This window comes from Podarcis bocagei (assembly GCF_964188305.1).
Source record: "Podarcis bocagei genome assembly, chromosome: 11".
Lineage (NCBI taxonomy): Eukaryota > Metazoa > Chordata > Lepidosauria > Squamata > Lacertidae > Podarcis > Podarcis bocagei.
This window is the reverse complement of record NC_138136.1, coordinates 51,628,266-51,652,986: the sequence shown is the minus strand read 5'-3', so window position 1 is coordinate 51,652,986 and position 24,721 is coordinate 51,628,266. Positions and strand designations below refer to the sequence as shown.

Here is a 24,721-nt window from a genome sequence, read left to right as displayed (position 1 = left end):
TACAAACTGCATATAAAAAAAAACCACCCTGACACACAACCTTTAACTGTGTACATATTTCTGCAAACAGCTATTCTATATACATGTTAACAGAGCCAACATGGTATATGTAGAGGTTAGAGTGTTGCACTTGAACACAGGAAATTCCACTGAGCTATACAGCCAACTGTGTGTGCTTGTTGTGCAGTTCACAGAGGGGTGGCCTATGACAACCTAGTGATAGATCAGTGGAGTGTTGCAAGTTGTACTTTCAGGAGTTAGTAATTTCCTTTCACTGCCATGTTTCTGTCTTTTGGTGAGCAAAAGCCAGTAAATACTGAAGTACTGCTAGACACGAAGAAAAGACTGAGACACTGAGAACTAGTGTGGTAGAATAGCCGGAGTGCTCAGTTTGAACGGGCCTACCCAGATCCAAATCCTGTCTGAGCCATAAAGCTCATTTGATGTCTTCAGCACTTCCTTTCTTCCTAGCCTCCGCCACAGAATCTGTAGTGCAAGAGCATGGCATTGCTGAGCATGCTTACTCTAGTGGACTTCCTCTTGAGGAATTATGTGTTGAATACAAACTTCAGGGATGGTTATGATGATTAATTTTGCCATGGTGAAAAATATCCCTGTGATTCCTTACGGATACAACTCTTTATGCATTAGGGCCATGAAATACAAATCTCTCTGTGTAACGTGTGCCATGAATATGTGTTTTAAGGTAGTATTCTAGATCCGTTGAGGACCTCTTGAAGAAGCAATGTGAGCTTGCTTTAGAACAGAGATATAACTCAAGATTGTGGGGAAACTTCCCCTTTTCATTCTTTGGTTAGTAAGACAAATTATGAATGGTATGGGAGCTGAACTTAGGATTTTAGAAAACATAAATGATTATTTCAAAAATTTATGGATTTGAACTCTGAATTCACAAGTGTGATGAATAATTTGTGTTGTGACAGCTTGAAAGAGTCTCCTTTTTTCGCTTGAAACTATGAAGCATGTTTCCAATAGTGTACCTGAATGAGTGTGTGGAGGGAATAATTTTAACAGTAATGTGCTTTTTATAGTAATCTTAAACCAACACATTGCTTAAAACACTGCAGGATAAAAATTCATCTTGGGGATGAATTTTGCAAATATTTGTGTCTGTGTGCCTGTTTTCTTAACAGCAAGTGGAGGTACATGTGTGGGGATCCTTGGATCTTGACTGTTTTCACACACTAACACCCCATCCTGTGGAATTATATCCATTATATTTCATCTGCACATTCAGAATGAATGTCAGGAACCAAAAAGTCGTATTGAAAAATACAACTTTCAAGAAGTCTGATCCCAAACACGACAACTAGGCATTCCGTTTTGGTGACTGTAACCCTGGTTAAAGGGGGTATTTGGCACCTAGCTTATATATCAGTTTCTAATGCTGCCTGTGAAAAGGAAGAACAGAAGGAGGGAGGGAGGCAAAGACAGCACCAGGGCTTGCTCCAGTTGGACTGCCTCCATCCGCCTGGCCAAGTTCACGTTTTATATACCGTATTTTTCTGTGTATAAGATGATGCTTTTTGCTTAAAAAAAAAAGGCAAAATTTGAGTGCTGTCTTATACACGGATAGTGAATGCAGAGGGGGGACGTGTGATTAATGGCAGCAGCAGGCAGGATTAACGTGTGATTAATGGCAGCAGCAGCTGTGGCAAGGCAGGCGGGCAGGCGATTGGCGGCTGTGGCAAGTGGGCATGTGGGCTGTTGGTGGCGGTGAGCGGGCAGACAATTGGCAGCTGCGGCAAGGTGTGCGATTGGCAGTGGCTGTGGCAAGCGATTGGCAATGGCGGGCAGGTGGGTCAGCGATTGGCAGAAGTGATTCCCCCCCCCCAAAGCTAAACAACTTATTTTCTTAATTTCAGGTTTTTTAAAAATAGGGGTTTTTCTTATACATGGGACCGTTTTATAGCACTTGAAAACTGGGTGCGTTGGCAGAAAGGGGGTCTATAAATGCAATAGATTAATAAATCAGTGCCAGTTATTAACATGGTTCCTTTTGTCTTTTGCCCCACTCCTCCTCTCATCCTTTGTCCTTTTATATGCCTCTGACATCGCTGAATATATAGTATGGGTTGACCGTACAGTAATGCTGTATGGAAATCAGAGAGAACAGATTGAACACAATAGACAATATAAAAACCAAAAAGCTGTGCAAAGTGGTGCAGCTATACTTTGCGTGTGTGAATTTTTAATAAACTTTTTCAAAAGTTTTCACAATAACCTTAAAATCAAATACATTGTTTCGTAAGTTGACTTCCCTGCCTCACCTCCACAGTGTTTTTACTCAAACATTTTCTACTGCATTATTTCTTTATGTATCACAAAAAGTTTCTCTGTTGCAAATGTTTTGTCATTTTTCTTCTGCTGCTTTTATCTCGAGTCCTGCCCGCGATTTCATTTGACTGCAATTTTTTTTAATAGCCCACGAAAGGCCTCCATTCTTCTATGAAAAGTTCATTGTCTCTCAATTTTGCTTTCAGTTTTGCCATTTCTGCATTGCTTTCAAAAGCCGCTCCTCCTTTGTTGGAACCTTCCCTTCTTTCCATTTCTGTGCATGTTTTGAGATTACAATTCCCATCATCCCTGACCACTAGTCCTGCTAGCTAGGGATCATGGGAGTTGTAGGCCAAAAACATCTGGAGGGCTGAGGTTGAGGAAGCCTGTTTTAGCTGCTGTTGTCATATGCAAAGTGAGGATTTTCTTTGGAACATCTGTCCCTATTACACCTATAAGGAAAGGAAGATGAAGCAAAGGGAGTTAGAACTGTTTACTACCTCATTTCCTCCTAAGGAATCTTTGGTTTTGTTGACAAAGGAGTCAACAGGTTTCATTTTCTAAACCAGGGTATCCATTTAGTTTTGGGAACTGCATCAGTCCCCACCACTTCCATATATTCAGTGAGAAGTTCATGTGAACAGGGGGAAATGTACCCGTATTTTTCGCACCAGACCATAAGACGCACCTAGTTTTTGGAAGAGGAAAACAAGAAAAAAAATATTCCGAATCTCAGAACAGCAAGAGGGATCAATCCCTCTTGCTGTTCTGGCTTCTGTGATAGCTGCACAGCCTGCATTCATTCCATAAGACGCACACACATTTCCCCTTACTTTTTAGGAGGGAAAAAGTGAGTCTTATAGAGCAAAAAATACGGTAATTTAACTTGCATCCAAGGTTTCCACTGTGTGCCTTTCTAATGAAAACAAAGGGAGGTATTTTAAGGTTTATTATAAGTTGTATAACTTGCAAAGATCTAAGTTCTTGCATGTTTGGAAAGTATTAAATCCTTCGCAATTTAGTTTTTCAATTGTTTGAAAAAGATTAAGTTTGCAACTATTGGAAGCCTGAGATACTGCAGGCGGATGAGCCTGCTAGAAGGAAGGCATATGAATGCACAAATGAGTTAATGTTTGTGTTTATTGGCACATTATCAGAGTTCTTTCCCTCAGCTGTGTTGAGGGATTACCCTTATAAGTAGTGGCATAGCTAATTTTCCAGGTCAGTTCAATCTTTGGCCCTCCTGCGGATAATGATAGCCTGATTACTGATCGTTGATGTGGATTGGTCTCCATGGCAACTAGGTCTGAAACTGCCTCCTTAATTTCCTAAAAGCCCTCAAACAACCAGGCTCAGAATAGTGATTTGGATTTTTATTTGCAGCACTTTGTCAAAACCAAATAATGTTCAAATCCATTAAATACAAGTGCATTGAGTATTATTGCTGTGTGGGCCTTCCGTTTGGCCCTTGTTTTCTCAGCTTCCCCAGCAGAAGTTCCTAACAAATACAGCAAAAAAATATATTTTTTGTCAACATGCATTTCTTCCCAGATAATCTTCTGGTACTTAAAAATTACCAGAGGACTCAACCATTTCCCTCCTAACCTTTTTTGAATATAAAGGGCACAGTGGACACAACAATGATCTTCAATAGCGATATAAATGAAGCTGAATGTTTCTGAATCCTCGTGTTACCACCAGAATGGAGCACAATTGCTGCAAAACTGGCTCTAATCATTTGTCTCCACACCAGCTCATTTGGGCATTGCAGGATTCCAAGCTTAATTCTACAGCTATTGATTTTTCAATACAGTTTTCTCTCTCTCTTTCTCTCTTTCCATACTTTAATACAAGCCTTTACCTGTAGGAAAATATAAGCAATACTAAGATTTCCTCTCAAATATAAAGCTATAATCTTGGATATTATTTATTGTGATGATGGTATTATTGTGTATTTATCCTAATTTCCAAGGATATGACTAGTTGTAGTAGATAACACCATGTGATAAGTGCCCATGGAGCTATGTTGTATGGGGCTTATGTACCAGATTAATTTTACTATCCTGAATGCCATTTGCACTCTTGTCCTAAAACTTTTATCACTTGCTTTATGTGTGTACTTATGGTTCATCAAGGGACACGGGTGGCGCTGTGGGTTAAACCACAGAGCCTAGGACTTGCCGATCAGAAGGTCGGCGGTTTGAATCCCCGTGACGGGGTGAGCGCCCGTTGCTCGGTCCCTGCTCCTGCCAACCTAGCAGTTCAAAAACATGTCAAAGTGCAAGTAGATAAATAGGTACCGCTCTGGCGGGAAGGTAAACAGCGTTTCCATGCGCTGCTCTGGTTTGCCAGAAACGGCTTAGTCATGCTGGCCACATGACCCGGAAGCTGTATGCTGGCTCCCTTGGCCAATAAAGCGAGATGAGCGCCGCAACCCCAGAGTCGGCCACGACTGGACCTAATGGTCAGGGGTCCCTTTACCTTTACCTTTATGGTTCATCAGTTGAGGTTGATGTGCAGATGAGTCCCCTTCCAGCCCTCAAAATACCTTGGCTTGACTCTTGAGGTGCAATGCAGTGGGTGTTCAGATCCTAAAACCTTTATTTGTTGGCTTGTTGGTATTAAGGTTGCTATACAGTACATCCATTAGGATCAACTGAGCTGAACCTTGCATCACGCTTCAAAATGCAGTTTTGAGTCATGGCTTGAGCATACAGGTGTATAATTTAGTCTTCTCTAATCACCACCTAGTGCTTGTTTGCTTTAAACAATTATCATTTAAACAGATTAATAATGAATAAAACTTTAACATTTATTTTGCCCCCTTGTATGCTGTCAAATTACAGTTTATCTAAGTAGCTTTCAGTGTATTCAGACCTGGCTTTTGCCCTTAATTTCAGCTCATTTAAAAAAGTGTCAGTTTTGCTCTTCATTCCCTTCCTTTCAACCTTTTGGTATCTAAACTTTCCCATTGGCAATTACATAGGCCACATGTCACCAGGCCAGAACCATAGAATTGTAGAGTTGGAAGGGTGATGTGGTCCAATCCCCTGCAATGCAGGAATCTTTTGCTCAATGTAGGGCTTGAACCTACAACCCTGAGATTCAGAGTTTTATGCTCTAGTGACTGAGCCATCACTTGAAGGTGGGAACTAGGATTAATTAGGCACAAAAAAATTAGCAAGATGAAGGATAAATAGGGGCTGTACAGTGGTACCTCTAGTTGTGGACACGATCCGTTCTGGGGTGCCGTTCACACCCTGAAAAGTCCGCAACTACAAGTGAAACTCGGAAAATTAGAATATCGTGGAAAAGTTCATTTATTTCAGTAATTCAACTTAAAAGGTGAAACTAATAGATGAGATAGACTCATGACATGCAAAGCGAGATATGTCAAGCCTTTATTTGTTATAATTGTGATGTTCATGGCGTACAGCTGATGAAAACCCCAAATTAACAACCTCAGAAAATTAGAATATTAAATGAAATCAGCAAAACAAGGGCTGCAAATAGAGCAATCTTGGACCTCTGAGAAGTAGAAGCATGCACATGTACTCAGTACTTGGTTTGGGCCCCTTTTGCATCAATTACTGCCTCAATGCGGCGTGGCATGGATGCTATCAGCCTATGGCACTGGTGAGGTGTTATGGAAAACTAGGAAGCTGAGTACATGTGCATATATGCAAATAAAGGCTTGACATATCTCGCTTTGCATGTCATGAGTCTATCTCATATATTAGTTTCGCCTTTTAAGTTGAATTACTGTAATAAATGAACTTTTCCACGATATTCTAATTTTCATCTGTAGAGCAGCGGTTCTGCACAAGCACGGAGCACGATAGAGCACTTTTACGCATGTGCAAAGCACGCAGAATGCTTCTGCGCATGCGTGTGTGGCGAAACCCGGAAATATACACTTTTCGGGTTGCCGTGTTTGCAACCCGAAAATCCGCAACATGAAGCAAACGCAACTAGAGGTATGACTGTATATATATTTAATATCCCAGGCACTTTGAATCATTCTGTGAATCTGTTTGGTCCTTTTCCTTCTGGTTCTTGGATTCTTCTTTGCTTGTGGTTCCTAGAGTTGAATGGAGGGCTGAACAGTTATTTTCTTGCTTTGTTAAAGTCCAGGTTTTATGTACTGCGAATGCATTCCACAGGTAGGAGGATAACATATGGAATGAGGGACTGGGTAAAAGCGGCTTATAGGTTAAAAAAAAAAAAAGGTAAAGGACCCCTGGACGGTTAAGTCCAGTCAAAGGCGACTATGGGGATGTGGCGCTCATCTCGCTTTCAGGCCGAGGGAGCCGGCGTTTGTCCACAGACAGCTTTCCGGGTCATGTGGCCAGCATGACTAAACCACTTCTGGCGCAACAAGACACCGTGACAGAAACCAGAGCACAAGGAAACACCATTTACCTTCCCGCTGCAGCGGTACCTATTTATCTACTTGCACTGGTGTGCTTTTAAACTGCTAGGTTGGCAGGAGCTGGAACAGAGCAACGGGAGCTCACTCTGTTGTGGGGATTCGAACCGCCGACCTTCCGATTGGCAAGCCCAAGAGGCTCAGTGGTTTGCACCACAGCGCCACCCGTGTGGATAAAACTGGAGGTTGTTGTTGTAGGAACTGGGGAGGTAAATGCATCACTAGAGTTTTACTTAGAACAATCCCCCTAACCCTGTGACGTTATATTGTGACATGAGGATTCAGGGTGGGGCTACTTAGATAAGTACACTTGAAATCTCAGAGGTGGGAATCTCTAGGGCCAGTTGAAGTTTCTACTTACTTGAATGGTGTTCCCAGGTGTACCCTTTCCCCCTCTTCCCATATAAAGTGAATAGCTGCCATTCATTCACTTGAGGGTGACATTTCCCTGATATCTCAAGCCCTGCTGAAGGTATTCACATTGGAGTGCTGTGTCGCTTTAGCACAGAGAAATGTTGCTCACTCCCCCTAATCCTGGCAATCTGCAAGAATGATAGGCATTGTATTAGTTATATATATATATATATGTTAGCCAGCTGAACAAAAAGCTTTTCACTTGCAGGGGCTTGATGTGGACAGAAATGTGTTTATATGACACTGATAGTAATTAGACATTGGTGAGAGGTCAGAGGTGCAAGACCCACATAGCATTTCCAGGAAAAAGGGATGTTCTTAGTTACCCGGTCTGCTTATAATAAACAATAATTTTCTTTCCTTTTTGTTGTATAACCATTAACCTTCCTTTATCAAAATTTTCCTTAAAACCATTTCCCCCCACCCTGCTTTAGGGAGAGACAAGTTGCCCTCATTCAAGAAGGAAGCCACCTATCGGCTCGTTTTGGCGTAGTGCTCACAGTTGTAGTTCCTGTTGTCATATTTAGTGAAAGAATTAAGTAAGGGAGTGCACACTGATTGTGTAAATGAGAAACAACGCATAGGAAATTCTCATTTGGAAGTAAACTCTTTGTGCTTTAAGTCCAGGAGAGTTAGTATCTTTTAGGTGGCATTGTTCTGCTAATTGAAATTAACTGAGCTAACTTAGTCATGTTTATTAATTTCAGTGGGTCTTCTCTTAAGTTGAACCTAGTTGTACACACTTTCGTTTAGAGTGATCATGACTGTGTTATTTTGTGTCTGTGGAAATTTACAGAGATATAAATAGAAACAATGAAAAGACTAATATGCTGCTGAAAAAAGCTTGGAAGGCTTAAAGCTTTCTACAGACTCAGTGGGAGTTGGGTTGAGTTTTCTTTCAGCAGAACAGAGTGTTGGGACCTCCTGAAGGTCTGAGAAAGTGATTTCTTAATGATGTATTTTCAGGTTCTCCAGGCGGAGGGTTGGGGATCAGCACCAGTCCTGCAGAAAATATGTGCTTCAGAGTACAGTGGTGCCCCGCAAGACGAATGCCTCGCAAGACTAAAAACTCGCTAGACGAAAGGGTTTTCCATTTTTGCGTTGCTTTGCTAGACGAATTTCCCTATGGGCTTGCTTCGCAAGACGAAAACGTCTTGCGCTTTTTTTTTTAAAGCCGCTTGAAGAGGCGCAGTTGTGACGGGCCGTGCTTCGCAAGACGAAAAACATCGCAAGACGAAAAGACTCGCGGAATGAATTCTTTTCGTCTTGCGAGGCACCACTGTATAGTTATTCATAGCCCGAAAGCTTCAGGACTGTTTGTTAGCAGATTAATATGTTTGTGACTGTACTTTTCCATCATTGATGTGAAAATATTGATTTTTTTTCACTGAGATATATTTGGTATTCTAAATGTACTGTTAAAGAAGCCTGCACTGTTCCAACCGACCAGCCCTATCCTCTGTCAAAATGAGCCTGTACTTCTTGAAAATGAAGATAGTACTAAAAGCGTTCAGATCCCGCGCTAAAAAAACAAAAGGAAACAGGTAGTTGTAGAAACAACATTCCTTCTTTGACTAGATTTAATATTTCCTTTCTGAAAGCTTGGTGTTGGTTGGTTTTTATGTAGATGTTTATAGCAGCTTATTGGTCCTGTTCATTATGGTATTCCATAATTTTGGGGAATTTTGTGCAATTCTATGCCGAAATGTGTTTGATAACTTCCATGTATCCTGAATTCTACATGGACAGATATAATGAAGTTTGCAATGCTGTATGAATGAAGGAAGAGTGATACTAAATTCATTACCTTAAATGTGTTTTGGGAAAGTCGCAGAAGGGCAGTATTTTAATTTTTTGAAAGCTGAATATATTGATGTTTGCCTCTTGTTTTAAAGAAGTAATCTGTTTTTGATGAATATTTATTGTAATTTTATTAGGCAGAAATAAATAAATTGAGGAAATGTGTGCCTTTTTCAGTTGTGCACTTACTCAGTGCTGCAGTAGTGCATAGATATCTTGAGCACCTAAAATAGGGTGCTATGAAATTAGAAATAAGTTCCGTTCTGTGCAGGTCTAGTACCTTAAGCGTATGATGTTTTATTCTGTACAAATAATACCTGCAGATCATCATTATGGGACCAATGCCCACTTACGGTATAATACTCTACATATCTCCTCAGAATTGAGTCCTATGTAAGTGAATATACTGTATAATTGCAGCCTTGAAGCTGATTCTTGTTTTGTGTGTTTTGCCCTGCTCTCTGTCCAGATTGTGTGGTTCTTCGTATGTGATTGGTTTAAACATGTTTTATGCCAAAGGGAAGATGTGTAGTTTAGATAACAGAGGCTGATGTAAACTGAAACTGTTCAGAGGACTGAAATAAATTGGCAAGCTTTGAATAAGCTATATTCAAAATTTATTGACTTTAAACACTATCAGAGCAGTTGCAGCACAGCACATGAAAGACACACAAAACTTTTTGTATTGGAGAAGGAAGAAAACATGGCCATTTTGAAGCAGAAAATAATTTTGGTAGTCCAACTAGTCCACCAACTTAAGTAACAAAAATTCCCTTCAGCATGCTGTTGGATATTTGTCTTCCGGCTCAAGACATTTGCAGGTCTTGTCTGAATTACTTCACTGAGAGGCTGAGGTATTGCAGTGTGCTTTGGTGCGATTAACAAACCCTGTTCTTGCAAATTTTAGTCCAGCTGCCAGTAACACTAACAAATAAATGGCTTCAGGTGACCAGAAATCTTGGAAGGTGGTTTAGCATGATAAATTTTGGGAGTCTGATTTGTATGTTGGGTCAGGGTGTGTGAGGGTTAGGAAAAGGACCTAGATTGTCAAAGGGCAGGGCCGGCCCTCCAGTGAGGCAAGTTGAGGCAGCTGCCTTGGGGGACAGAAACCCCAGAGGCAGCACCTGCTGCATCACCCAAGTAAGTGAGGTTTCGGCGGGTGATGGGTGGTGGGGCAGCACCTTCCCGTTTCTCCTCAGGTGGCGAAATGGGATGGGCCGCCCCTGTCAGGACTCAGAAGGCGAAGCCTTTGGCAGTCTGGCCAAATCTGTCTGAGGACTGAGGTGAAAGTGAAGGCTGGGGAGGCAGTGGGATAGGTGAAGATGGGGAACTGGGGGAGGTTTTCAGGGCCAGAGAACACACAGGCAAATGATAGCTGGGGAGGGGAAATTGATGGAAAGGTAGGGATTGGGTAGGAACCAGTGCTGGATTTACGTGTAAGCTAGACAAGCTATAGCTTAGAAATTAAAGAAAAAACAACTGGGTGTACATTTCCAAAATATAAGATAAAAAACAAATAAAATAAAACCTACATGCAGCAACAGTGTTTTGTGTTGTGTAGGCTGCTATGATGTAAGTCATGAGTCCTGCCTGCTCCCTAAAATACCACTGGTTAGCTCATTTCTATATACAGTCATATCTCGGGTTACAGATGCTTCAGGTTGCATTTTTTCGGGTTACAGTCCCGCTGAAACCCGGAAGTACCGGAACGGGTTACTTCCGGGTTTTGGGGGTGTGCATGTGCAGAAGCACTAAATTGTGCTTTGCACATGCGCCGAAGCGCCGAATTGCAACTCCCGTGTGCGCAGATGTGTCGCTGTGGGTTGCGAACGCTGTGGGTTGCGAACGTGCATCCCACGCAGATCACGTTCGCAACCCAAGCGTCCACTGTATAGGGTGCCTGCATTCTCCATGGACTGGTTGCATGGCAACATGCACAAATGGCTTTAGATACCTATTAGGTCCCTAAATTACCATATAGCATACATTCAACACAAAAAACACTGAGAATTTGTTGTTGACAAAGGACAGCTAGACATATAAAGGCCCCATTACCTTCAGTAGCGTAGCGCCTCATCAAACCTAAATCCGGCCCTGGTAGGAACCAGTTGCAGTTTGAGCACGGCCAAGAGCCAGCAAATGTTCTTGGGCACCAGGAAGCCTGTGGCTTTAGATAGGAAGAAGGACGGCTACATATTTGTCTGTGGCAGATGATCCTGGTGGCATGGTCAGTTATGACAGACAGGGTCATATCTGATAGTGCAGCCTGCCCAAAGCAATAGGTACGACGCTGTGATATAAGTCAAATTTGTATTGACTTGTACAATGTGTGTTGATCTACTTGGATGTCCTGTGCCCTTATATAATAATTGTTGGCTGCATTAAGAATTACTCTGTGCAATGATTTAGAGTAAGAGGGACCATTGTGGTGCTAATCTTAAATAATGAAATAATCTTAAAATCGGGAGGGTGGAAGCTGCTTCGAAGGTCACATTTTGCTGTGTAATTTTCCTATGGCAGCACAAATCAAAGTTTTTTAAAGGTTTTTTTTTATGGCATACCAAATTAGCTGTTTACCACTGAAGTGATGATGCATTGAAGGGTGAAATAATAGCCAGCTGTTGTCTCTCTTCCTGAAGCACAGGCTCTGTGTGTACTGCAAAAAACCCAGAGAAAATCACAAAAAGGGAGGCCCATAATTGCCCCACAAACTTAAAGTACAAATGCCAATATTGCAAGACATCACTTACCTCCTACTTCCTATGACTATTTTTTACTTAATGGTAAGAAAACTATTTTTAAAATAGTGTACAGACTTTTATCAAATAGAATCCAAATATTTGTTTTTTTTTAAAGCTTCAGAAAGCATTCAGTTGTAACAGATGTAACAAAAAACCAGTCTATGTGTATAAGTTCATTTTTTTGTAATTGTTTTTGTTTCATATCCTGAAGATTTATTTTTAATTTTTACCTCTATATCTGCCTGCATCTGTCTTTGATTTTAGAAAGCAAACTCTGCCATGGATGCATGACTTCCTCTCTACAAATGCAGTGTGTACAGTTGTATTGGTCTGTATCTATGGCTCAGTCACAGTCTTAGTGTGTTGTGCAAATGAGGCCTCTGTGTATGCTAAGTATCGTTTGGAGAAAGAAACTGAACATCATCTTACTTGACTCGAGAACTTCTGAAATATTTATTTCCCAATGATGATTTCTCTTGGGCCACAGCTGATAATAGACAACATGCACTTTCTTTTCCCTAAATGACTGGTGGAGAAGCAAGGCAGCAGTACATTAACACACAAGTTTCTTTAATTAAATATTGAAGAACCCTTCATTACAAACTCAATGTTGAGTATTCCACTGCCCCTCTCCGGGTAACCTTAACTCATTTGGAATTTTGCTGGGTGAATAAAAAAGTTAAAGAGCTTTCAAACAGGTTTTTGTGTGTGTGTATTTTTGGTGGCACATGCAATGGTATTGAATTGAGATGCGTTTCTGTAGAACACTCTTTGATGTTTAGATGCATCACATATCTTAACTCAATACTAATAAAATTAGTTGGGTTATTCTTTACTTTTGGAATCGAAATAAGCCATTTTGGCATGTATATCAATTAATCATCATCATTATGCATATTGCATTTACAGGTGTGATACCATAATGGCGGGCAACAGTTTGGTCCTACCAATTGTGCTATGGGGACGCAAAGCTCCCACTCACTGTGTATCGGCCATCCTACTAATGGATGATGTGTCAATGATTGTAACGGGATGTCATGATGGACAAATATGTCTCTGGGACCTCTCTTCAGATCTGGAGGTAAGTTAACTGTGCACTATACGATGTCTTTCACAATGCCTAGGTTTGTTTAAATGTAATTAATGCCCTGTTTTGCAGAGACACAATTTAAACACATTTCTGAACGTTTATAATCAGATTTGAGTGTGTGTCTGGTAACCTACAGATAAGGCATAGTTACGGTATGCATGCTTCTTCCAAAGCAAAACCTTGTTGCTTGAGCTGATGCATAACAATCAATATATATTATTGATATTCATAGGGTTGCTTTTGTAGGAGAGAGTGTTGATTTTTTTTATCATTAGCATGGAAAATCAATGAATTCTGCTGGAAAGCGGCTCTGTTGGGTTCTCCCTTCCCCCTGACCTTTTGGAGGTCAGCCTGCTAAATCAATTTAACATGAATAACTAATGCAGACGCTGAACCTGGGAATGCATTGTCTCTTGTAAACAATTCTGTTTGTAAAACTGCACTCCTTATCCGCTTGTGTTTTTTTGGTTTGTGGTATAGTTAGGTGGTGGTGGTATTTGCAGTAAGCCTTTAAAGATCGTGGAGGATTGAATGCCAAATAAATAAACTAGAAGCTGAAGTTCACCTCTTCTGCATGCCGTGCCATGTTCTTTGTTCTCTTTATGAGGGTGAGCTTTCAAAGCTAATTGCATGTCTATTGCACATACATAGAAAATGACAAGAAGCAATGGAACTTTCAGTTGTTTGAATGATTATTGGTAGCTTAAACAAGCAATCTGCTCTGTGAAGTTCCAGTAACTTTTAAAATAAAACATTTTTCTACCAATCGTAGCCTTATGACGTTAGATTAGAAAGGCACATAGCAGCTGATTTGGCCAAGGTAACACCGCTTGCAGCTCCTGGATGCCATTTAAAGCAAGAGACACTCATTTTTAAGTGATCTGTTTTAAAGCAAATAGTGATAGGCAATTCTGAAGTGAAAGCAGCAATACAAGGCAGTGTGTTTGTGCTGGAATATTTTGTGGTTCTCTGCCAGTGAAAGGTGTGTACTCCTGACCTGGAATACCTTATGCATGTGAAGCAAAGCTGTGGAATGCAACAGCAAAAACTTTCCTATACAAATTAGATGAAAGGCATCGGCTTGCATAAATTGTAAACTGGTTCTGTATGCAAATAAAACTCTTAAATGTGGACTGGTCTTGCTGAGAAAGCAAGGCATTGGCCACAGAGTGTGAGAGCAATCGTTTGGTATTATGAATAGCAGGCACTTATGGGAATAACTACAGTGGTGCCTCGCAAGACGAAATTAATTCGTTCCGCAAGTCTCTTCGTCTTGCGGTTTTTTCGTCTTGCGATGCACGGTTTCCCATAGGAATGCATTGAAAATCAATTAATGCGTTCCTAGGGAAACCGCCTTCAGACCAGGTCCGGGGACAGTCTGTCCCCCGACCTCTTCTGAAGGCTGGGGGGGGGGGGACAAGGGCTTTTCTTCCCACCCCCAGCATTTTAAAAAACCCTGGGACAGCGGAGGACTTCTCCGCTGTCCGGGGCGATCTTAAAATGCTGGCGGGCGGCATTTTAAAATCGCCCCGGACAGCGGAGGACTTCGACGCTGTCGGGGCGATTTAAAAGCCCCTGGGAAGGCAGGCAGGGGGGACAAAGACTTTTGCCCCCCGCCAGCCTTCAGAAGAGGTCCTGGACCTCTTCTGAAGGCTGGTGGGGGCGAAAGTCTTTGCTCCCCCCGCCTGCCTTGCCGGCATGCAGAAGCCTGCGCGCAGCGCGCCCAGGCTTCGCGGATCTCTCCGCCAGCAGCGGCAGCGCTGCCGCTGCTGGCGGAGACTTGCCGGCATGTCGAAGCCTGCGCACAGCGCGCCCAGGCTTCGCGGATCTCTCCGCCAGCAGCGGCAGCGCTGCCGCTGCTGGCGGAGACTCTCCTGCCTTCAAAAGCCGTCCGGGATAGCAGGAAGCGCTTCCCTGCTATCCCGGACTGCTTTTAAAATGCTGGCGCTGGGGAGCAAAGCCTTTCGGCCCCCGCCAGCCTTCCTGGACCTCTTCTGAAGGCCGGAGGGGGGGGGAAAGGCTTTGCTCCCCACCGCTAGCATTTAAAAGAGGTCCCCAGAGATTTCCCTATGGGCTTTCGTCTTGCGAAGCAAGCCCATAGGGAAATTCGTTTTGCGAAGCGCCTCCAAAACGGAAAACCCTTTCGTCTAGCGGGTTTTCCGTCTTGCGAGGCATTCGTCTTGCGGGGCACCACTGTATCTGACGTTTAGAAGACATCTGAAGTCAGGCCTGTTTAGGGAAGTTTTTAATGACTGATGTTTTAATATATTTTTAATCCTTTGTTGGAAGCTGCCTAGAGTGGCTGGGGAGACCCAGCCAGATGGGTGGGGTATAAATAAATTATTATTATTATTATTATTATTATTATTATTATTATTATTATTATTATTAATCCAGGAACAGAAATTCTTAGACTTAACTACTGAAAGCCTCCTTGTTTTCGTCTAAAAGAATGGCTTCCATTTCATTGAATGTGTCATTAAGACTCAACAGCTTAAACATAATAGAATTTAAGAGGCTGCCTCTTTCTGTGTCTCATTACAAAATCTGAGAACCACCAAGAGCACCAACAAAGAAGTAGTCTTAATGGCTGCCCTCATGTTGTAGAACATCTATTGCCAGCTTGCTAAAGTCAAAGCCTGAGCAACTTTCAGAAGTCTTGCAGGACCTTCTGCTTTGGCAATCAGAACCCAGAGTTAAGGGTGGGGAAGCAGTAGTGCATCTAGGTCATTTGAGACTTTGGGCTGTATCCAGTGTTCTCTGTCCACTAGTGCAAGGCGTCCTGCAGTAGCAGATGGGTGACTTTTAATGTTATGTAACAGAAGAATCCAATGCAGCAGTTGCACTAGCAGAAACTGGTTGCGCAACAGATTGAGTGATCTAAACCGGGAGATGGAGGCACTAGAAGAACCCTTGTTTTCTTTTTGCTACTTCATTGTAAATAAAATAGTTGTGCCTTACATCATTATAATGCTTTTTAAAAAATAAGATGCTTGTCTCCTGTGCACACTCCCTTGCAAGGCATTGTAAAGGCTTTGGCTTTTACGGAGAGCCACCACCTTGTCTGACCAGCAGTTGGCAAAATACCGTATTTTTCGTCCCATAGGACGCTCCGTCCCATAGGACGCACCTAGTTTTTTGGGGGGGGAAATAAAGGAATTTTCCCCCCTTTATCCCCCCCCCAAAACCAGGTCGGGGAACAGCGGTATGGCGGTGCTGCGCCTCCCCGCTGTCCCCCGAGCTTGTGGGGCTGGCAGATGTCTGCCAGGCACGCGGGGCGGCAAGCTTCTATCCGCAGCGTGGGGAGCCCTGCAGGAACTCCCGCAGGGCTCCCCACGCTGCGGATGTCTGCCCGGCGCGAGGGGCGCTCTGCTTCAGAGCACCACTCGCACTGGGCGGCAGGCCGCTATCCGCAGTGTGGGGAGCCCTGTGGGAACTCCCACAGGGCTCCCGGCGCTGCGGATGTCTGCCCAGCGCAAGGGGCGCTCTGCTTAAGGGCGCCCCGCGCATGGGGCGGCAGGCTGCTATCCGCAGCGTGGGGAGCCCTGCGGGAACTCCCACGGGCTCCCCAGGCTTGCTGATAGCTTCCTGAAGCCTGGAGAGCGAGAGGGGTTGGTGCGCACCGACCCCTCTTGCTCTCCCAAGCTTCAGCGAAAGCCTGTATTCACCCCATAGGACACACACAGATTTTCCCTTCATTTTTGGAGGGGGAAAAGTGTGTCCTATAGGGCGAAAAATACGATACTTTCTCCATACCTATGGTAACTTTTGATTCAATGATCAAGCTCGGCAATTCAGGTGCTTTCTCGTTAATTCTGAATACCTTTGTTTCTCTGATCCCAGATAAATCCTAGAGCCCTGCTGTTTGGTCACACAGCTTCAGTTACTTGTTTGTCCAAGGCCAGTGCTTCATCTGAGAAGCAGTATATAGTGAGTGCATCAGAAAGTGGGTAAGTATAGCTCCTTCCCGCCCATGTGATTGATTTCTCAATTTTTCATTCTCTTAAAATATTGACTGCTGTGTAGCATCATAGCCTACTTTCAACCCATGGTGCAAAGGGTCATGAGCACTCATTGAACCTTTGCCCTTCCTCCTCCTTTCATCAGAAGGAGATGTCAAGAGATCAACCAAGAGATTCAAGGTTGTGGCCAACTGAGCCCTTTGTGCATGCAGAACAACTTCCCAAAGCACATCAGAGCTTCCTCTGGTTTGCTTCCTTCCCTTCCCACTCACAGCACCCCTAAAATCTACTCCAGAGATTTTGGGGAACCCCAGAGCAGATTTGAGGGTGCGCTAAGAGGAGAGGGAGGGTTGTTGGATCCTTCTATCTCAAGAGACGAAAGAGCACACCTCTAGGAGTGGAGTCAAACTGCTGTGTTAGCCCGGGACACAAGCCTGGGCAGTGTGTATGGAGGTCCTGGCCTGCCCAGACAACAAGACCCCTCTCTCAGCCTTGATGATACGGTCCAAAGGAAAGCAGAACAATACATTTGACACCAGCTTGGCTGCAGTAGTTGCCGGAAGGAGGCATGCAAGATGCCATCCATCCATCCGTCATAGAGACTCCACTCCAGATTTGTGTAGGGTTTACTCCTGACCCTTTTCTTTTCCCAACGATATCCTGTAAGGCAGTGGATGTTTAAGATGAGAGTTTTCCTTCTCCGATATGAGCTCTGTTCCCACTGTTGGACCCACTATTGGTCCCTTCCACTCAATCTGCCAGACATGCAGGGGAAATCCTCAACTTACTGAGTGTTTGAGAGCCATCAGATACTCTCACTTGGTTTAGCTGGCCAGCCCAAGGTGTGGCTGCTGTTACCTGCTGACAGCTTCTAGGAGCCACAGCCGAGAGCTGAATGCAGGTGGGGACCAAACGTGGACAAACTGCCCCAAAAGGACCACGGCGTGCTCCCACCAGAGGTACAACCCCTCCCCTAACATGCCATTGCATTTGCTGAAGTCATTCTGTGCAGACCTGCAGGTATAGGACAGAATGTAAATTCAATTAATAATAATAATAATAATAATAATAATAATAATAATAATAATAATAATAATAATAATAATAATAAAAAATAATAAAAAATAATAATAATAATAATAAATTAATTAAATTAGTCGGATACAGTCATTGGTTCATGTGAATGCAGGAGGATGTTTGGTTAATTGTCCTTTCTGTGTTGTTTAGGGAGATGTGCCTCTGGGATGTGAATGATGGAAGATGCATTGAATTTACTAAATTAGCCTGCACCCATACTGGTATACAGGTAAATGATTTATAAATAAAAGCCATAACTGGTTTTGAGTGATACTGCATATATAGGCTTCCCTATAACGGCTTTTTAAGCTAACAAAGTTTACAGGAACTCAGTTACCAGTTTTCATACAAGTACGACAGATCAGAGGGTTGAGGTTTTTTGCATTGCGAAACATGTGCACTGTTAATGATGTGTTAGAAAAACTGGCAAAAATATAAGTTGACTACACTTACATTCTGTGTGGGGTAACTGGAACCAGTTTTTCTGCCTTTCAGTACCAGCTGGAGTGTAGAAATGATAATTGGCAAGATGTTTCTGTGGTCTGTTATTAGTTTAGTAAATTCCATTATTAGTTGATGTGTGATATTTTGCAACAAGAATGAATGGTAATACGGGAACTGCAAAGCTAAATAAATGCCCAGTTCCTGTAATCTAGTGCAACATATAAGCACAGGTTGTTGCTGTGAAGTGCACGGCACCAAGATTATACTGCTGACCTTTGAAAAACTTGTTCAGCGTTGATTTCTGGTATTCTTTTAATTACATGTAATGTAATGTTAGCACACAACGTCGTTTCAGAGTTGAAGTTGTTGTGAAAGTGGCAGTACCTGCAGCCGTGCACAAGCTTAATGGTCAGCAGGGAGGTGAATGCTAATAATAATAATAGCAGTTTTGCTAGGAATTGCTAGGAATTTCCCAATCACAAGGCACCCACTGGCTTTGTTAAGAACAAAGCTTGCACTAGCAGAACAACTGTTGTTTGAGTGGGCTACTGCAGTTGGTTACCACCCATAGTTTTTATTATGGGATGCTTTTTAAAAAATAAATAAAAATCTGTTCTTATACAAAAATAGAATGCACCTATGGTCTGAAAGCAGATTCTGCATTGTGGATCAAGCACGCACATCCAGAGTACTAATTTATAAAGTTTCTGATATCTTTCTTTCCCCCCAATTTTTAAATATTCAGTTCTATCAGTTCACAATTGGAACCCAGCGCGAAGGGAGACTATTGTGTCATGGCCACTACCCAGAAATTCTTGTCGTGGATGCTACCAGCCTCGAAGTTCTTTATTCCTTGGTGTCAAAGATTTCTCCTGACTGGATCAGCTCCATGAGTGTTATTCGATCTCACAGAACACAAGGTTAGCCCGTGGTTGATTCTTACTTTTCAGGAACTTTCTCTGCAACCATTAAGAAACAATGTTTGGTGTACGGGTCTTGATGGTCTGTCTTCATTTTCCATAGAGGATACTGTTGTGGCCGTTTCGGTGACTGGCATTCTGAAAGTGTGGATTGTAACTTCTGAAGTGAATCACATGCAGGTAAAGAGAAACAGACCCAGATTCATACCGATAGTCTTTCTTCTTCCAGAATTGGCTTTATTAGTCAGTCTGGCTTTATCGCCAAAAACGATCAACAGTAACTTTTGCTGTGCTCCCATTACAAATATAGACTTATTTTCATAAATGCTTCTATTTCTGCTCTGGACAGATGGTGTTTAAAATCTGCTTGCTTAAGGGCTTTTTCTTATGACATGTTTACTTTGCCTTGACTTAGTCTGATACAGTACGTGCAGATAGAGAATGTCTAGTTTTTAGCGCGCGCGCGCGCGCGCACACACACACACACACATATATAAACCTTTTCCTGGTTTTGTTCCTTCCTTTTGGAAAAGGTGGATTAATACATATTTCTCCCTTAGTTTCATGACCTATCACCAGTGTTGCTTGTTTAGCATTTCAGCTGCTTTGAGAAGGGGGAATGTCTATTTCTAAGCCAGTGTGGTGTAGTGGTTAAGAGCAGTAGACTCGTAATCTGGTGAACCGGGTTCGCTTCCCCGCTCCTCCACATGCAGCTGCTGGGTGACCTTGGGCTAGTCACACTTCTCTGAAGTCCCTCAGCCCCACTCACCTCACAGAGTGTTTGTTGTGGGGGAGGAAGGAAAAGGAGAATGTTAGCTGCTTTGAGACTCCTTCGGGTAGTGATAAAGCGGGATATCAAATCCAAACTCTTCTTCTCTTCAGCAAGTGAATGCTAGATGTAGCCATCATGCTACATGAAAATTGCTTACTGAAGCTGAAGGCGAGTATGTCCCCCAGCTAATTCTTGAAAGGAAGTTATGGTTGGATCCAGACTCTGTCTCTGCAGGTGAACAGTGCGGGAAGTGGTTTTGGGGCCTGCAGGTGGAGAAAGAATTATCTAAAGTCCCCACGTCCTGTCCCCCCCCCCCCAACGCCAGTGGGATCGCTTCACTGGATGAAATTCCTTCTGTGGACAGAATGGAACTTTTTATCCATGGAAGGCAAGGTCTGGATCCAGCCCAGTATGAATTTAAAATCAGTTCCTCTCAAGCTAACTTTTAAAGCTACAAAAAAGTTCATGTGGCAGGAAGAAACAATAAAAAAAGAACAATCTGATTAGTTGTATTAATTATAGGAGTGCAAAGGAGGAGTTGAGGAATTTAATGTATTGGAGATCATTGCATGAGTGACTGAAATGCTTTCCTCTCTCTTTATAGGATACAGAGCCAATCTTTGAAGAGGAGTCTAAACCAATTTACTGTCAAAACTGCCAAAGTATTTCTTTCTGTGCATTTACCCAAAGATCACTTTTGGTGGTTTGTTCTAAATACTGGAGGGTAAGGATAACCAGTTAAGTAAAAGCTGGATTTTCTTTATTCTGCAAGCTACAACTACTGTCAGTGAGACACGTATGCAAGGAAGCTTAGGATAGTCAGATTATAAATCAACTGGATTTTGATTTCATCAAACACATAATCTCTTCAGTGCATGTGAGCTCACCCTGTTGCTGGCGTGTTGCTTTTGTTTTATAATACTACAGGCTTTATTCAAATGATAAGGTAAATTTTGATGCAGGAGTGGTAAACCTATGGCTTGGATCCGGTCCACCAGGCTACTTCAAGTACCAGCAAAATTGTGTATCTGTTTACTTTGGAAATGTGCCTTTTCTCCCTCTGGTCCAGCACCAGTTTTAGGAGGTTTTAGTTTTCAGAAAGCAGGAACGTGTGCTCCATTCTGTTTCCTGAGCAAAACAACTTCTAGCAGTGGTGCTGTAACAGAGGGACAAAAAGTTCTTTTCCAGAGTAAGCATAAGGCTGTTCTAAGCGTTGAGCTGAGAAGAGAAGTCTTCCCTTCTTTGCTGTGTGCTGCCATTGGGAGGAAAACTGCTGTCTCTGGGACCATTTGTGATATCAGGGAGGGGTTCTAATTTGGGACACAGAGAAAGAGTTCTATTTCTCTCTCTCTTTCTGTCTCTCTCATCTCTCTCTTGGGCAGGGGTGGACAGTGAATGTGTGATGTGCTGGCATGCATCCCTCAGAGAATTGCCTAACCGTGAATGTGACCCTAAGGCATAATAATAATAATAATAATAATAATAATAATAATAATAATAACAATTTATTTATTATTTATACCCTGCCCATCTGGCTGGGTTTCCCCAACCACTCTGGGCGGCTTCCAATAAAACACTAAAATACAATAACCTATTAAACATTAAAAACTTCCCTGAACAGGGCTGCCTTCAGATGACTTCTAAATGTCAGGTAGTTGTTTATCTCTTTGACATCTGGTGGGAGGGTGTTCCACAGGGCGGGCGCCACAACCGAGAAGGCCCTCTGCCTGATTCCCTGTAGCTTCACTTCTCGCAATGAGGGAACCGCCAGAATGAGGGAACCGCTGGACCTCAGTGTCCGGGCAGAACGATGGGGGTGGAGACGCTCCTTCAGGTATACTGGAGCGAGCCCATTTAGGGCTTTAAAGGTCAGTACCAACACTTTGAATTGTGCTCGGAAACGTACTGGGAGCCAGTGTAGTTCTTTCAAGACCGGTGAATGAAAGTTAGCCATCCCTACTTTAGTAGAATTACTAAGATCCCCAATATGACCTTTGCTTTCCCAGGCTTTTTTTTCTTACGAAAAGGAAAAGGGGAAAGAATTGCTTCTGGTATGGATTATACAATATTTGCAGGTCTTTGTCTTCTATGTAGGGAGTTCCTCTTGTACCTTCTCTGATGGCTTTCAGACACAAAGCTAAAACATTCATTTTCCACCAGGCTTCTGACCCAATGAGCCGAAAAGTTTCACAAATCCCTTTATTTATGTCTCTCCATTGACTGTGACCTTTTTTTATCTAGTGTTTTTAAGATAATTTGTATCTTAAAGATGTGTGCTGTCTTGGGCAGTTTGCCTTTAAATGGAAAGATGGGATATAGATCTTTTAATAAACAAAATATTTCTTTTAGTTACTAGTAAGATCAGCTGGAGTCAATTACAGTTCATTCTATATTTAGGGGATGCGTTTATAATTTGTTCCCTTTGTATCTAAAAAGTACAGGGAATTGCTGAGTTCTCAACTATCCAACTACAGGACAGAATTTATGATACAGTGATGGGTTTTTTGTTATGTGATTATTTTCTTTAGGTGTTTGATGCTGGTGATTATTCCCTGTTATGCTCAGTCCCCAGTGAGAATGGACAGACATGGACAGGTGGCGATTTTGTATCAGCGGACAAAGTAATCATATGGACAGAAGATGGTCAAAGTCTTATCTATAAACTGCCAGCCAGGTACACAGGGACAAAGGGTTTCACTTTTAAACATTTCATTTAAAGCAGGGGTCAGCAAACTTTTTCAGCAGGGGGCCGGTCCATTGTCCCTCAGACCTTGTGGGGGGATGGACTATATTTTGAAAAATATATATGAATGAATTACTATGCCCCACAAATAACCCAGAGATGCATTTTAAATAAAAGGACACATTCTACTCATGTAAAAACACGTTGATTCCCAGACTCTCCATGGGCCAGATTTAGAAGGCGATTGGGCCGGATCCAGCCCCCAGGCCTTAGTTTGCCTACCCATGATTTAAAGAGACATTCCTCCATGCTATTGGTTTAGAACAAAAATAGGTGATGTTAACAAACGGAATACCAAAGCATGGTCGCATCTTTGCTTCTCTAAAGTAAATTGTGGCTGGGAAAAACCACAGTTCCCTCACTTTGGAAATTGTGGGGAGCTGTGGTTAGTTCTAAAACGGAAGGTTTCAAACTCTTTGCATGTGGGACGGGAGGGGAAGCATAATTGGGCACGCTTTCCTTCAATGCTAAATGAAGGTTGAATGTAAATGGAATTTACAGTTAAAAGGCTGAAAGACGGAAGAAGTTCATGCTGTCCATATGTTTGCATTCGTGAAAGCTCTTCCTTGCTCAGTAAAACATATGGACTGCTCTCACTTATACCCCCCTGCCAAGATAAGGCTTTCTGATTCAGTGAAGTCTTCTGTTAACAGAAGTAGGGAAGGAGGTATTTTTCCTGATTTCCCCCTATGCCTTACTACATGTATTCTAAAGGGTTGGGGGAACTGTATGAGAACAGTTTGGTAATTGGCAAGGAGGGCTGCAAGCAAGAGGGGGGAATTTGTAAAAAATACATTTCCCTACCCACCACTTCTTAGCTTTTTGAAGCCTCTGCTGGAGGAACACAATTGGATGCAACACTATGTGATTTGCCTCTGTGGATTCTTTTGGCATAAAATGACAGGGACAAGCATTCTGTGCGAGAAGTTGGCCAGTTAAATAAGTATAAGAACCTGAAGGAGGTTCTACCTCCTTCTACCTCTACCTACCATTCTACCTCTGAGCCACTGATGTCGACCTAGTAGGTCAAACTAGCTCCTGAAGCAAATGAAGGAGCCTCAGCTCATACCTAGCTGTTTAGCCTGTGACCAATACATGTACACTGAAGCTGTGAGATTAAGCTTGTTACGTTTTGCCGTCTTTATATGTGTATGTGTGGCTCTCCTCCGCAGTTGCTTGCCAGCTAGTGATTCATTTCGCAGTGATGTTGGAAAAGTTGTTGAAAATCTAAATCCCCCTCAACTCCACTGTGTTGTGGACAGAGCAGTGGAGAAATCAGATAAGCAGGTAAGACTTTATTTGGGTTGCTGCAGTGTTCACAGCAAGGGGGCTTGTTAATTAAACGCTGTGTGGACAGTCTTGCAGTGAACATATTGAAACTGACTTTCCCAGCATCAAGTCTCTTATGACTGGAAGGGTCTGCCTAAGCCAGGGTTTCCTCAAACTGTTTTTGGACTACAATTCCCATCATCCCTGACCACTGGTCCTGCTAGCTAGGGATGATGGGAGTTGTAGTCCAGAAAACCAGCTGGAGCCTCAAGTTTTGGAAACTCCAATCGAAGCGCTCAGGTGTGGCTTGCCCCAACCCATTCTACCTTAAATTGTTTAACTGCAGATGCTGAGGATCATACCTGAGACCTCCATGTATTCACCAAGAGCTGTGTAAAACTGGGATTCTGATCCTCAAGGTTGCCCTCTAGTTCTTCCTTTTTCTCTGAGATCACTCTGATGCCTCTTTCTTTTTTTTCTTTTTTTTTGCAGTTATTAATCTGTCCTCCTGTGACTCGGTTCTTCTACGGCCGCAGAGAGTGCTTTCACAAACTGCTTATTCAGGGAGACTCCTCAGGGAGGCTCAGCATTTGGAATATCCCAAATTCGCTTGACCATCCAAGTGTGACGGAAGGTAGCTACTTTGCAATTAACTTTTCCATGCATCTTCAGCGCAGACATTTCCCTTTATGTGAATGGTGCTCATTTCTGTAAAATCTAGCAAGTCTCTAAAAATCCTGGAAAAGCTTCAGCATGCATTGT

At 42.7% G+C, this 24,721-nt stretch overlaps 1 protein-coding gene across 4 annotated transcripts in view; it reads left to right on the top strand.

Annotated features, from left to right (window-relative positions):
• The window catches only part of WDR7 (WD repeat domain 7), a 221,194-nt gene that overhangs the window by 4,489 nt on the left and 191,984 nt on the right, over nt 1–24,721 (top strand). For all 4 annotated transcript variants that reach the window (XM_081212629.1, XM_081212627.1, XM_081212628.1 and 1 more), the window contains exons 2-10: nt 12,592–12,763; nt 16,616–16,722; nt 17,962–18,040; nt 19,001–19,175; nt 19,279–19,355; nt 20,552–20,671; nt 22,476–22,621; nt 23,863–23,977; nt 24,452–24,593. In XM_081212629.1, coding sequence (XP_081068755.1) covers nt 12,605–12,763; nt 16,616–16,722; nt 17,962–18,040; nt 19,001–19,175; nt 19,279–19,355; nt 20,552–20,671; nt 22,476–22,621; nt 23,863–23,977; nt 24,452–24,593 — 1,120 coding nt within the window. In that variant the 5' untranslated portion in view covers nt 12,592–12,604. The remainder of the gene's footprint in view (nt 1–12,591; nt 12,764–16,615; nt 16,723–17,961; nt 18,041–19,000; nt 19,176–19,278; nt 19,356–20,551; nt 20,672–22,475; nt 22,622–23,862; nt 23,978–24,451; nt 24,594–24,721) is intronic.